The sequence below is a fragment of the Microchirus variegatus genome (assembly GCF_963457635.1).
Source record: "Microchirus variegatus genome assembly, chromosome: 2".
NCBI classification, from domain to species: domain Eukaryota; kingdom Metazoa; phylum Chordata; class Actinopteri; order Pleuronectiformes; family Soleidae; genus Microchirus; species Microchirus variegatus.
The window spans coordinates 16857315-16872894 of NC_139803.1; the positions used below are offsets into that span (position 1 = coordinate 16857315).

At 38.5% G+C, this 15580-nt stretch overlaps 2 protein-coding genes across 2 annotated transcripts; both read right to left on the minus strand.

The window, feature by feature from the left end:
- Positions 1 to 641: 641 nt before the first annotated feature.
- Positions 642 to 2091, minus strand: hrh2b (histamine receptor H2b; the record flags this gene model as incomplete). The annotated part of the gene is made up of 2 exons (XM_083905260.1): positions 1462 to 2091; positions 642 to 1112 (listed from the first exon to the last, which is right to left on the minus strand). The coding sequence occupies exons 1-2, from the start codon at positions 2080 to 2082 to the stop codon at positions 642 to 644; spliced, it is 1092 nt and encodes a 363-aa protein (XP_083761386.1). The 5' UTR covers positions 2083 to 2091.
- An 8959-nt stretch (positions 2092 to 11050) lies between these two features.
- LOC310940109 (E3 ubiquitin/ISG15 ligase TRIM25-like) lies at positions 11051 to 13675 on the minus strand. The gene has a single exon (XM_083905039.1). The coding sequence runs from the start codon at positions 13663 to 13665 to the stop codon at positions 12715 to 12717; it is 951 nt and encodes a 316-aa protein (XP_083761165.1). The 5' UTR covers positions 13666 to 13675; the 3' UTR covers positions 11051 to 12714.
- Positions 13676 to 15580: the final 1905 nt, after the last annotated feature.

The window sequence follows — 15580 nt, forward strand, 5'->3', positions numbered from 1 at the left end:
CAAAAACTGTCCATTTAGAAGAACACCACAATAAAAAGTATAGCTATTCATTGTGAAATGAAGCCACAACCCCAAGGTCCTTAATTTAAATTAACATATTGCCAAATTGCAAATAAATCGACTTCTCCGCTTGATATGGCACACACTAATGCAAATTAATGATTGTTGGGTGAACGCAGCAAGGACGCCTTTTTGGCAAACTTCAGAAGCTTTTAAAAAGGGAACCAATCACGAACCCCTAGCATGCAAGAGGCAGACTTAGTGCGACTAGCTCCACGGAGCTCCCACTGGCAAAAGTCATTAGATGGCATTACTAGATAACCATCACGCCCAGTGGATCATTGGTCTGATTGGTTGAAGGTCCATTCAATTGCATACATTCAGTTACGCCTTTTCCAGACTCAATCTCAAATGAGATTGAGATGCAGTCTAGTTACATATCTTGTAGGGCTTTTATTCAGTTGGATCGCTCAAAAAAATATTTTACATTCATGATGCTGTGCTTTGGGTTTGACATGAACTTGTTGTCTTTGGCATGACACAAGAAACAGCTAACTGATACTGTGAATGTGTAATCTGGTAGTGGAGCGAGTTTGTAATTACAGTGCAGCAGGTGTACAGTCCAGCACAAGCACAGTGTTTCACCTGGGCTCTTCAGGGACAGTGTTAGGCTCATGAGGCACGAAACCATTTCCATTGGGTTCTTTCTTATCTTCGTGTGTCTCTAACTCCTGGGACACCTTCTGTCCATTCATGCAGGTCAATCTTTGGTGCACAGCCACACGAGTAAATGGTTTCCTGCAAAACTGTCCTGTAGAGCGAAGCAGGTCTACATAGGCCTTGCGGAAATCCCTGTTTAAGGCTGGATACAATATTGGGTTCAAGGCTGAATTAAAGTAGCCCAGCCAAAGAACCACTGAGTGTAGTGTATTGGGAGGATTGGTCTTTTCCTTCATGCTTACGCAGGTTATGTAAGTGAAGTAGGGGAACCAGCAGATGATAAACACCCCCAGTATAGCTGCCAGGGTCACTGTGGCCTTGTGCTCACGGACTGTGGCAACAGTTGATGCCATACGCGGAAATGATGGAGTGGCAGCACGAATACGCCGCACCTGTAAACAGAGAGACGGATGAACTTATTCACTTATCTGACATTTTCAAGCCAAAATATTTTGTGAATACAGTTTTTGGCATTTGCATTTGCATTTGCATTTGGCAGGATTTTTGATCGGCACGGATGTTCATCTTAACCTGCAAACATGAACTTCATCAACTTTCAATCATATGGCGTAAACTCATGTGTCATGATTTATCATCTATTTTCCTCAAAATTAGATTATAATTTAGAAAATGTACACCATATTCTGTGAAAGAACAACTGCAACCAGTGATTTTTTTTTAAAAAGTAGCACTTTTATGTGCTACTTCAGCATGTTTTACAAAACTGTACCCAGCACTGACCTGTTCTTGTGCCACTCTGAATATGCAAAGATACATTCCACTCATGAGAAGCAGAGGCAGGTAAAATGTGAAACAGGTATAAATAAGAACGTAGTTATTGTTCCATTCAAACTGGCAGTAATGTCCCTTTTTGTCCTCATCCCCCAAGCCCCAGTCTGAGTGCTGCACCCTGTAGTCCACAGTGTTCCATCCAAGGTGGATGGGTACAAAGGACATAGTAAGGGACAAGGTCCAGATGGCAATTAGGGCCAGAGTCACACTGAGAGGGGTAACTCTCCGTGAGTAGATAAGAGGAGCTGAAATAGCCAAGTATCGGTCCACACTTATTGCCATCAGGGTCAAGATAGAGGATGCACACAGCATGACATCAACTGAGATGTAGATGTTACACAGGGCTCCTCCCAGGGGCCATTTGCCACCACCCAGCTCCACAGTGGCGGTCAAGGGCAGCACCAGCAGGCCAAGAAGGAGATCTGTCGCCGCCAGTGACACTACAAAGCAATTAGAAATGCGCCACAGTCGACGGCTGAGTCCCACGGCTAAAAACACAAGTACGTTTCCACCAATGGTCAGAATGATAAATGCCAATAGGAACAGCCAGCAGAAGGCTGTGGAGATCATGGTGTTCTCCTTCCTCAGGCACCACGTCACAGAAACAGTGCTGCTGTTTGAATCCCTGGAGAAAGCGTGAAAAGTGCTTTATGTACTTATTTCCAAACTTTAAAGACGTGGATCACTGAGTGGAAAACAAATCCGGACCATCGCTTTATTCGCTATGCTGCTCTCAATGGCCTCTGTGGCCTCTGAGCTCCTGGTGAAGAACAAAAAAAAGTTTCAATAAACATTTCACATTTCACCATATAGATAATATTTTATCACCTGTGCAAATGTTTAACTGCAGCCATATGTTTAAAGTTAGTTTTACAAAGCCACAAGAGAAGATAAAATAAGATAATTATTACTTCTATGAAATTTGCAGTGTTACAGCATCAGTGATGGAAAAAAAGTCAAGTTAAAATAATATATTATATGTTTAACAATCACCAAGAAACACCAGGAAATATAAGATATTCAGATAAACAGAGTAAATTGCTTAAAAAGTAGCAAGAGCTGCTGCAAAAATTCACAGTGCAGAACTAGTTAGACATTTTTATTTTGTGCCTGATGTAATTAGTCACTTAGAATATACGTCACTGTCAGGCTGACACAAGACGAGGTCACTGGAAGGAGTAAACAAACGAGTAAACAAATCCATCCTGAGCAACTGTTCTCCTGCAATTGCATTCATTTGGACAGACTAAACAAAGCTTATTTTCCTAACAATAACCAGTTGATGCCTAACCATAAACTGAACCTAACTACAATTCAGATTTTTCGCCTTAAACTTAACCAGTTCCTCAGAAATTAAGTTCTGCCCTAATAGGACCAGGTTTTGGTCTCAATGAGGACTACTGGTCCTCACAAGGTCAGTGTTAATGCCAGAAAAGGTCATTAAGAGGTAAGAAATACAAGTACACGCAAACATTCAGATACTGATTTTAGCCAATTAAGGAAAAACTCATCTAATAAAATCTATGACGGCCACTCCTTCCTCCATTAAGAATGAATGAATAACTTTGTGACTTTTGGGTTTGAAATACATTCAGCTTTACCCAGGTGAATCAAACTCACCAGAACTCGGTAGCAGTAAACCACAATGTTCTGTGTCCCTGCAAGCTTAAAAAAAAAAGCTGACTTTCTTAACAAACTTCACAAAAGGCTTTCTAATGGTGAGGTAAAATGGTGAACATATTATGAAGCATGTTCTTTTTTCAGCGAGGCGTTTATTCAAAGCCTCAGCTGTTCTCCTGTAACACTGATGTGCAAATTGAATAAAAAGCGAGCTAAAGCAATTACAAATGTGATACCAAGATAAAATGCATGTTGTGTGCCTTGGTGTGCTCCTTCTGCATTTTATGAATATAAATATATAGGCCGTGATAAAAGGGTAAACTACCGTCTCCAGTGCTGTATTTCTAGAGTTTTGTAAGCAAACTGAGTAATATTGTCCAGTATAATTACCTTAGACTACATTATGTTTGATAGTGTGGTTTTTAATTTGCTGTCTGCATTTTTATAACACAATTCTTTAATTAAGGGTCTGAAGCAGAGATAACTGATGTTTGCATAAATAGATTAGATTATACAACAGTACTATCTTATCATGGAATATTATTAATATAATTATTTCAAAAAAAAAGGCAGTTTTATCTTTTGGTTACATGTGACTGTATTCAGGGTTTTCCCAATATAATATTGTCAATGATGTAATGACATATTCAAATATGTCATTACATCACAATACTATATGTTTACAGTGGTAATGATAACACAGAGAGCTACAGTGTTTAAAACAGCAGAGGTGCACAAACACTATGCCAAACCTGTTTTTTCTGTGTTATGACAGCCACAGCAAGCTCTGCTTAAAAGCTTACTTTACTTCACTACTTTACTACTTTACTTCACTAATCTAAGTTAATGATCCCACTGTGGAAACAGTTTGTCCAAAGTACTGTAGTATGTACTTTGGATGTACTGTATGTAGTTGACATGTAAAAGGCCTTAATTTCACATCTAAATCATGTCGTACCTGACCATAGGTTTTCATTGGTTCAATGTTCTTGTTTAATGGTGTCATTTGATTCTTCTCATGGAAAAACCTCAATTTTTTTTTCATGACAACTTTCTTTGTTTAAAGTAAAGATCGGACTCTGGTCCCAACCCCAGCCCTGCTGCTCTCACTCGGTGCCACAATATGAGGCTCGTGCCACTGGCCAATAATTATTGTGTAATATGATACAACAACAGCAAATTAGTCTTGTTTCCATGTCTCTGTGTCTTCCGTTTTCCTCAGTTGCTGCTGTGCCACCAGGCAACAAACGAAACGCAATGCTACAGCACCATGATGCAAGAAATATATTGTCTGAAATGTTCTTTTCATGGGAAGAAAGTGCCAGGAAATGTATTTCTCGCTTTAAAATGTTCGTTATTTACTTACGGATGTTCAAAAGTACACAGAAAAAGGTGCAAATTACACCTTTACTGTCATAGGATACATGAGAAGAACTTGTGTCCTGTGTCCACACAGAGTCAGTATACTATGGCTGGCCACTTAAAAAATCACAGGATATACCATCAAATATTTAGTGCACAGTATATTTGTATAATATTTAAACATTGTGTAAACACACTGTGAGATGTAACCCATATAATCCTTTGGATTTTTCATAGCCAGTGTGTAAAACAAATGTATTTAACAAGTGTTTTTCATTTCCGGTCCATAAAGAAGAACAAATTAACTGATTTATTTCATTCAAGCAAAAATCATTCTTGATAGTCATAGTCATAGTCATCATTGATAGTTTAGAACTTCTACACTCTTAGAAATAAGGGTTCCAAAAGGGTCCTTCTACAAGGGCTGAGGTTCTACCTGGAACCATTTGCTTCTGAAAAACCCTTTCCCAAAGAAAAGGTTTTTCAAGGGTTCTCGGTAACACTAATGGTTCCAGTAAGAACCATTTTGATCCAGAGAACCCTTTAAAACCCCTATCCTGAATAAGGGGTTTTGAAGGAGTTCTTGGTGGAACCCTCCAAAAGGGTTTATAAAAAGGTTCTACCTGGAGCCAAAAGGGGTTCTCCTATGAGGACAAGCTGAAGAACCTTATATGGTTCTACTTATTAAATTCTCACTTATTTCTAAGAGTTTATAGTATATATAGTATAGAACTTCTGGTACACATTGCCTGCATTGGCAATATGGAACTATTGGAAAATTATATTGTTCTCCCTCACTATCATCTTAATATTTTTTTTTTTTATTATTATTTTTTATTTTGTTATTGTGTTTGTATAAAATGCTATAGGCTACTGTATCTAGTCTGAATACATGGTTGTTTGTACATTAGAAGTCCTGCTACATCGTTCGCAGTTAGCCTATTGTTAGCTTGTCAACAAATGCATGTTACCTCAACAGTTGTACAATACAATACAATACAATACAATACAATACAATACAATACAATACCAGATCCAAACAGTATGTGGAGTCTGATACAAAATCCTACATTATGTTACTTGATTGATTAATCAACCTACCTTCATGAAAAATGGGTGCTTTGGCTGGTTAGTCCATTCAGGCTCCTGTAAAAACATGGGGACACAAGACAGTGGCCTCCATAAAGCAAGAACCTTGACAAAGCTTTTCTAAAGCTACGGAAACCAAATAAATTTATTTCATTTTATGATATTCTAAATATACACTTATACAAACAGATGTAAGGGTAGTATTTATCATGTTCAGTCAGTAAACCCTCTTGAGAAAATCCCCCACACTGAGGAGTAAACAAAGTTTATCTAGTGAGTTATGAGTTGACACTGTGACAACATATCCGGCCTAGTGGTGCAGTAGGAGAGCCAACAATATCGATGACTTATTTAACAACACGTGAAAAGTGAAAGCACTAAGTGCAGAGGGGTAAATCTCCTGGAACTAAATATTCAACCACTTATATGATTTGTGTAAATTCCATTTGTGCCCTGGCCTTGTCCTCATTTGCCCTCCTTTAATCATTATTTTTAGTTGAATGATTAATTTAAATAAATGCAAAAAAGCAGTGTCTGGCAATTAATTTCGGGCTCCTTCACTGAAGTTGAACTGAAGGCAGGGGCATTAATGCAATAACAGTAGTTATCACAATGCATTTATGCGTTGTGCACAAACGCTTCAATGCATAATAACACAAAATCGCTGTGAATGTTTAACTTCAGATGTTAGAACGTGTTTGTTGTTTGCTGTTCATGTAGAAGTTAAAGTCATAAATACTGGATTCTTCAACTGTCACTGAAAGTTAAAATTAAAATATATTTTAATTTATCCCCATAAGTATCACTATCAAACTTTTTAATTGTGATAATGTTCTATTCTATTTGATTATTTCCTATACAACAATGCAGCAATTGTAAAGTGCAGAGAATTTCATTACTGGTAATAATGTTACAATGTTACTTTGTACACAAGTAACGATAAATAATCTTGGATCTTTTTGGATCTTTTTGTTTTTGGTCATATCCCTCGGACATGATAGGTTAAATCTATAATGCCAAAAGATAAACATACAGAACACTAACAGTTAACCCACACATGCAGACTGTTAGAGTTATACCCATGTCCTAATAATTCAAATATGTTAAAAGTCTGTAGTAAAGCAGCAGACTAAACAAACTGTCTGCATACCTATCACCGTCTCCTGTGAATGTACAACCAAAGAGGGTGAGACATGAATGAATCTCACAAACGTAGTGTGTATAATGTCTAGGTCTGAACACCAAACACCAGTTCTCGCATGAACATTCAACATGTAACACATTTACCCCCAAATGAATAGGTTGACTCACCTCATATATAGTGCGTACATCAGGTTCCAGACTTAAGATCACAAATGTTCTCCTGTGATTCCTTGAGCGTGAACTGCCTCCCAGCTCATTTGTTATTCTCTCTCCTCCCTGCTCTCCTTGTAATCTCTGATCTCACAGATAAGTCTGGTCACAAGCACTGCTCACTCCCTCTAGTGCACAAGTGGGGCATCTGAGGCTTTTTAATAAATAATAGTCAAAATAAAAGAGGCAGTATAAGGTGCAATGGTTTGAGGTTGACCAGCATGGTCAGTGCAATCTTCAGAAACAGAATTAGATGTATTTAAATGTAGTCACTGTGGCAGTTATAATCAGAACTGTAACACAAAGCCACAAAGATCCAGATCCAAAAATTAGAGAACAATTTAATAAGAAAAATAATGAACTACACAACATATACACAGAAGGGACACAAACAAAGTTAATATTTACTTGGAGGAGTTAGTTAATTAGTTGGAGGTTTTTTTTTAACCAAGAAACACATTAATCAGCAAGCAACTGAAATATCAGAGAGATACATTAGTGCAGCATTATCTCAATAATAATCAAACAAGTTGCTGGGCCCAGATGGGTTTCTAGTGGAGTGATTGATCCCTATTCTAAGGGTAAGATTAAGATACCCCCCTTCCTGGAAAGAAGCAGTGATTTTACAGATTCCAAAAAAATAAATAAATAAACTTAATTGTGGCAACTTTAGACCACTAGATATGCTCAATCAAGATTATAAAATGTTTATATACATCTTGGCGAAATGAATAGGGATAATTAACTCAAATCATTCGCCTAGATCAGATGGGATTTGTTCACAAAAGGCAATATCAGGCAATCAGAAGCTATGTGATCAGAAAATGACACACTAGTGTAGTTCTTGTGGTCCATTGATGTCATTCTGGTGTATTTTAACAGGTTGTTAGACATCTACGACATTTTAGTAATAATAATACTTTTACCCACAGAAGTAAGTTGTGTTAATATTTCAATCAAACTATAATGATTTTAAGCACGGAATTACTAAAGTAAATGCAGTTTGACCTTGTGTGCCCCATCATCACAGATAAAACACTCTCTGTTTCAAATTGCCTCATTACACATCACTGCCCTTTTCACCTTTCCCCACAACTAAAAATCGCCTCATGTTACCTAAATGAAAATTAGTTAATGATTGAATCAAGTTTGAGCAACCATGCAGGCTAAATAGATGAAACAATAACCTGATTAACGTAATGGTAGTGTCACTTAACCGCATTAATGGTTGTGTTTATGTTAGCGCATGTCATCATCCTTCAATTATGGGTATATGTGGCAAGTTCACATCTTTATTTAACTTCTGCTTTTTGTTGATTGTAATGAATGAAACAATAAACAGGAAGATCACAGTAGATGTCAACCCAACAGGAAGTAATAAAGCAGAGCATTTGTGGAGGAGGAAGAGGAGGAGGAAAAGGCCTGAGAATCACAGAGGCTGGAGATACTGTTTGTTCAGCCTAAAATAGCAGTAGTGTGTGCTTTGCTCCATAAAACTGGCCAGGTCACAAGCAAATGTCCCTAATGAGAAGTATTAACAATGTGATGTTGGAGGGAAGGAGAGTTTAACGGACTCTAAATTAGTAAACTACTATTACACTCATCTTAGGTTTAGGGTCCAGAAATGAAGAAAACCTCTACAGTATATGGAGAATCACATTATTTAATTCAATTTATTAATTTTATTGTTTACACGAGTTGCTGATAGAATCTTGTTATTGCTGATTATATGTAACATATAATGGCATTTTAGTCGTATTAAAATGTAAACATGTCAATATAAGGTGACTGAGATCAGAATACTCATCGGAAGTTGAGTTAGATCGGATTTTGTTATGGCAGTAACTCCTGTGATCTCAAATCAAAAGTTACTCTTTTCTTCCACCTGCTGGACACGAGCGAGTACTGAAGTTGGGTCTCAGCCATGGAGGAGATAATGGGGAAACCTGTGCTTATAGCAACAATATATACCGCGTTTCAAAACACTATATGCATCATTAAGCTTAATTCCTTTGTCTATGCTTTGTGAGACATCCAGAATTTAATTTGTTTTGCTAGTAAATATATATTTAGTTTACAGTCATTAAAAAGTAAGTAAGTATGCAACTTAGGATGCCAAAAAACAGTGACAATTTAGGATGTTGGTTAAAAAAACAACATCACAAGTGAATTTATATATGTATGCATATAAGTATATATACTGTATATATCTCCTATTTTTGGATAGTGACGAGTAGAGGCAGTGTTTGACAAGTGCTTGTTTCAGAAGAATGTTCTAAAATGTTTTAAAATAATGTTTATTTATGTTTTTCTTGTACATTCTTATGCACCTGTTTGGATTTTGTTATATTACAGACGGGCAAGGAACTGTATATGGACCTTGATTTTCTACATGTAAATAATACATTTTGAAAAATGTAACTAAAGAAAAAAGGTATAGTAAGTAAGTAGGTAAGTATTTCAATGAGTCCCCTGTAAAGGGTTAATGTGTAGCAGTTGAGGTTCCACCTCCTTGATCTCTGTGGTACTGTGGTTTTATATGACCTGCTTCAGCATCGACCTTTGTCTTGAGGGCCAAGTCTACAGTACAATAAGTTAAAATAAAAGACATTTCACCTTGTTTTTTATAAATTAAAAAAAGATAACTCTCTCTGTTGATTAAATGCTTCAGGGTCACAGCAGGTGTCGGAAGCTTAAGGGCAGATTCTCTCTCTCTCCCTTTGTCTGTCTGCCTAAGTCGGAGATAAATTTAGAAATGCGTTGCACAACATGAAAGCGACAGCAGTCGTGTATGCGCCACATATCTCGTGTGAACCAGGAACCTATATATGTTGTTGCGGTTATCTTTTTGCACTCACGACTCACTCCCATTATGGAAGTGAGAAGCGTTCCTGTTCCTGTTTTGAATCCACCTACAAAGCAGTAAAATGTATTGACCTGTTTAACTACTAGCGATTTGTCAAACCACTGTGACTTCACTGACACGTTTGTGAACTGCTGTTTTGAAGCCTTGAGTTTTGCACTTTGACCAGTGTTGTTTGTTTTTGAAGCCGGAAGCAACCATTTTAAATGACAAGGTGAAGCAGGGGGACAGTCTTTGGAAACAGTGACAGATTTATCTGCATTCCTAGTATGTGGTCCTCAGGTCGCAAGTTTTCCAACTCTGACCCAGTTTATTGGGTTAATTTTTCCATAGCTCCCTGCAGAGTATGCCGATGAGCCTTCTTTCCCCTTGTCTCTGTAGCTTTTCTCTCAGCTTTCTGTCTTGTTTGAAACACCAGACAAAACTCTGCTTCAGCTCTTTGCCATGTTTCAGTGCACAGGACACAACATGTCTGTGTTTGAGCAGGCAGTCGCCCTCAGCTTTTCTATGCAGGGGCTGGTGAAAGTTGCTGGTCCTCAACCCGATGGACCAGTGAACCAAGATAATGAGCTGAAAGTGGCTGAGGGCTTCAGAGGGCTGCAGAGTGGGGTGTTCCTTTCAGTGCTGTTTGGAAGGAAGTCATTTAGTTCAGAGGGCATATCAACAATGTCACTTGATGGATATTGAACTTATTTCAACCTCATTTGCCTCGTATGTTCTGTCAGAGGTTCAGCCAGTGCGAGATTTGTGTCGCTGTTTCTTTGCATTGCTTTTCCCTGTGGGCAGTAAATTAAACTGCCTTTTCAGAGAAGTGTGTGTGTTGTATTTGTTAACTCTGTAGGGCATTTTCCTTGCATTGCAGATTTTAAATGTGGGTAGGTTAGGGTTAGGCATATGGGTTTAGTTAAAGGGATAAAGCTTTGCTTGGACTCCAAAGGAATGGAAGTCAATGTGGTGCCCCCAATGTGGGTTAGAATTAGGTTTAGGTTAAGGGTGAGTGTTAGCCATTTATTGTCCTCACTAAGAATGCTGTGTGTGTCTGTTTTAATGTCAGGAGACCCCATTCATGCAAATTAGGAGCTGTTTTACACATACAAATGATGCATATTAAATCAATAACATTTTTAATGTGTATGCTGACGGCACTCATTGCATGGGCTCAAAAAACATCAAAATGTGGTGATTTTGTTTTCATATTTATTTATTTACAACCAAAAGAACATTGCAAGACAAGTGTTCAGCATTCGGGCAGAATTATTGCAGCAACTATTGTGTATACCCTATGGTTCAACATTAAATGTGGATGCTGCAGGGTTGACTATGTGACAAAAGTAAATTGCCCTACTTAAAGGGGTCGATAACAAACTTTGATATGTATTTTTTTGCACAGTTAAAAAAACACCATCACATTCACCTCAATCCCACATATGGTTACGAAAGACAACAAATGATCTCCTCACTGATTAATCACACCAACACTACAATGACATGAGTTCTTTCGAGCAAACGAACGTGAAATGTGATTTACACATTTCTGTCCCAACAAACTATCTTTGATAAAGCAACACACAAACATGATGACACAAATATTTAACGGATGATATTCTATAGAAAATACTTTCTGTCAGTCAGATTAAGTAAGCTAGCGTTGTAATTGAGCGGTGAAATCCTCCACCTCAACAAAAAATGACAAGACATCAAAATAACAAAACCCTGTGATTGACAGGTGATGTAAATAATTAGCCAAAGAACTGAAAGATTAAAACACAGAATTTAAAGGTCCAATATTTAGGTAGCAACTGTATATGTATATCTGGGGTTGCTGGTCTTTTAAACAGGCGAAGCTCATTTCAGGCCCAGTTATTTATACAAAAGTTCTTACATAAATTCTACAAACGAACAACTAGAACAAGGAAATCTGATAAGTATTTCTAACCAAAATGCTATAATGGTGTTTGTATTTATAGTGTATATGTACAAATGAAACAAAGTCACGACAATCCGTCATCCGTGATAAACAGCTGATTCTGAAGGAACTAGTGACACGCTCTAATCATGAGTGTATCATTGGTTTTATATAAACTACTTAGTCTCAGAAAAAGCATTGTACTTAAAGCTGCTGTTTTTTTGTGAAATGAAAAAATATAAGTTATTATTTGTATGCTGCATCCTTCTGTCGGTTGCAGCATAAAACAAGACACTTACTGTTTGCTACGCAGAAATGTCACCGGACAACATGAGATCCAAACACAGCTATAGCTGAAAGGCTCAGCAGTGAGTGAACTCATTTGACCATGGTTATAAATGGAATGGAAATGTGTTGATATTTAAAAGTAGCAGTGTTACTAAGAGGTCCAAACTGATGTGCATTTAGCATTTTGAAGCATGAGTTTAATACTCCAATCATGGAGTATCGGAGTAGTAAGAGAGAGTTGTGTGCGTTTCCATCCTTTCTGGTTTTTGAAGGCCACCGTAGTTCCCTGATGCACTTGGATGAGCAGAGATGTCCTGTTTGTTGTACTCTGCAGTTTCTGAATTACATGTCACACAGTTGGACCGAGAACACAGAGTTCTGGAGTTTAGCTGTGGCATCAGGAAAATAAAAGCCAACTCCAGCATAGAGAGGCTTAAAGGAATGAGGTGTGGAGGAGAGTCATGTGTCACAGACACTATAGAATGACAGAATAAGCTGCTATTTGATCCAGGTACACTCTCACTCTGCAGGAGGATACAGGAGCTGGGAATCCATTGCTAGTTTTATTATGACCAAAGTTATAACCTTTTGTAACAATCTAGCGCCCAAGATTAGATATTAATTCCAAATTTACATTCAAGCGAGCTCCCTGCGAGCAACTGCTACACATACGCCTTCTCTCCACTCCACCTCCCAGTAACTATGCTCAGTCAGACTTGCTTTACTCAGGACTCTCGTTGAGAGCTTCTCTCTGTGCGAGAAGGTCAGCCTCTTTCACCTTTAGCTCAGCGAGCTCCTGCTCTACCTTTGCCTGACGCTCATGTACTCGCTGCATTTCAGTTGCCTGCCAGGATCTGATCATCTGATGCACTTCATTTCTTCTTTTTTGCAAGAAATTGATCCGCTCATTGAAGGCCTTCTCGGTTTCCTCCACTGCTTTATCAGCAGAGGAATTCAAATCCTCCACCTTCTTTTCAAGTGCCTTCATATCTTCCTTATTACCATGGAGTCTCTGCCGGATCTTTCGTCGGCTCGAGTTGATCTTTCGCTGATTCACAGTCCTTTCCTTCTTACTCTCTCCCACTGTGTTGTGGCCTTTGTGTTGATGCACAGAGCAGATGTAACAGATACGCTGTTGATCGGTACGGCAAAACATCTCCATGACCTCACCATGCTGAGAGCAGATGTTGTCCTGGCGATCATTGAAGGGGTCCACCAGCGTGTGTTTCTTTAATGCAGATAATTCAGTATGTGGCTGGAGGTGTTTCTCACAGTACGAGAACACACAAACCGAACAGAACTTGACAGCTTTCAGTCTCGTCCCAGTGCAGAAATCACATGCCACATCTTCAGGGCCAGCATAGCAGTCACCAGCAGGAGCAGCTTGGAGACTAACCTTTTTCAGCTCCTCTACTAAATTAGCTAGTGTGGTGTGTTTCTCTGGGACAGGCCTCGGTGTGAAGGTTTGTTCACAGCCAGGGCAGCTGTAGATTTTCTTCTCATCCTCTCTGTCCCAGTGCATTTGAAGACACTTCAAACAGTAGTTGTGTCCACAGGAAATAGTCACTGGATCCTTCAGTAGATCCTTGCAGATTGAACAGCAGAAGAGTTCCCGTTCCAGCTGAGCTGCTGTCTGTCCTATTGCTGTTTTTGCCATTGCTGTGTGTGCCATTTCTGCTCTCGGTAACAACTGTATTTGTCACTTGCTCAGAGGCGGAACTAGTCTGAGCTCTGTTCTCAACAACAGTTTTTTTTTTCTTTTTCTTGCAGTGGGTGGGGCCTGTCAGCTACTGCAAATCACCACACATTGCACAAACTGCAGATCTGAGGGGGAGGGGAGCAGGAAATTTGAGCTGTCTCCAGTTGAAGGGGGAAGATTATCAGGATGTGACGCATTCTAAGATGAGGAGGAGCCTAACAAACTAAAGGTGTTTAACTCTTTGTATGATACAAAGTGCAGATTATGGAAAACAAAGCCTTGCTTACGAAACATATTTGAAGAAAATTATACTTTTCTTCAATAGCTGAAGTTTTAGAGCATTTCAGGTCAGAATCCACTCTGGAAAAAAAGAGTTTGAAACCCAGCTTTTGGCTAAAGGTTGAATCCTTAATTTTGTCTCTGAAACACTGTTCGATTATGTAAATCTTCTTCACACCCTGACAGACTTCAACAAAGTTTCAAACAAAGGGGGGGGGGGGGTTGCTGTTGTTAAGGATCAGCATGAAACACAGATGCTCACTCCTCCTAAAACCTGTTCAACCTGTCACCATCCAACCCACCTTCACCAGGTATTGTAAAGGTTAAAGCTGCATGGTCGCTGTTGTTAAGAACCATCATGAAACTGTTGTTGTCAAGAACCATCATGAAAACGGACACTCACTCTTCAACCAACCGTTTAACCAAAGGTTAAACATTAAACATGATTAGCCATGAGTACACCAGCACATTCTCAATGGTGGAGTGGTAAAACAAAGTGCAGCCTCGCTGACATCATCATTAAGATGGACTAGCTGGTGATTACTGCTCTGATTCATTCTAGTGTATTAATTTTTATTAAATAAAAAAAGATTATATTTTATTGTCAGCTCCAGTAGTTAAATGTATCTTAGTGAGAGAGCTGTGTTCATGCGAGAAGTCTCTTACAGTGGCAGTGAGCCCATGCACATTTCCCACAAGTGCCATTGTTGGATGAAATTTAGTTTCACTTGCCGTTATCGTTTCTTAAGGGTGTTTTAATAAAATACTGCTCTAAATTAAAGTCTCCTCAAATGAATCCGTGCTTGACTCATTGCTTCTACTTACGTTTGACTGGTTAGATATCCTGCATCAGCCCAAACTTTCATTATTCACACTACTATTTTATCAAAAGTTCCCTTAATGTAATTTAAATGAATTAATGATTATGTAAACCTTAGTAAAAAAATCTTAGTTGCTGCAGTCACACGTCTGTTATTGTGCACATACATTATGACATTGTTAGTTATGATTAATTGCAGCATTTTCGTCATCTCATGATTTAACTCGGAAACCTTTGGTGAAATTTCCATTGGGGATTTGGATACCACATAAAAGAAGAGCACACCCATAATACTGACTTTTATGAACCTTCACGTGGATGGACTTAAGCATGACAAACAATGCTCTGCCCAAATGGAACAGATAAACGGTCAGTACATTTAATTTAATGTTTTTCATTTCAAAAATAATTTCAGAAACGTGTTTTATATTGCATATTTATTCTCAGGAGAAGCAGGTTAGGGGACACGTTGAGAGGAAATGTTCTCGTGAGGGGAAAGAGCCAGACAGATTTTCTTGTTTCTAACTACAGTAGATGAAGATATCTATGGCTGTGGAAAGCCATACATTTTTAGCAAGCACGTTGACAAGAAATTAACATTTATTTGCAAAAGTGATATATAGAAGTTCTTACAGGTGACAGTGATAGTGATGAGGAGCAGGGAAGAATTTAAGTACACTTGTACAAAGTTTGACAAAGTGCAGGAGAGTGAAACTCCACTGTCTAAGAACCGTATATAAAGTCATTTCATTCTGGAGAGTCCTCTGCAAAGGCTTCTGCTGGTCACTT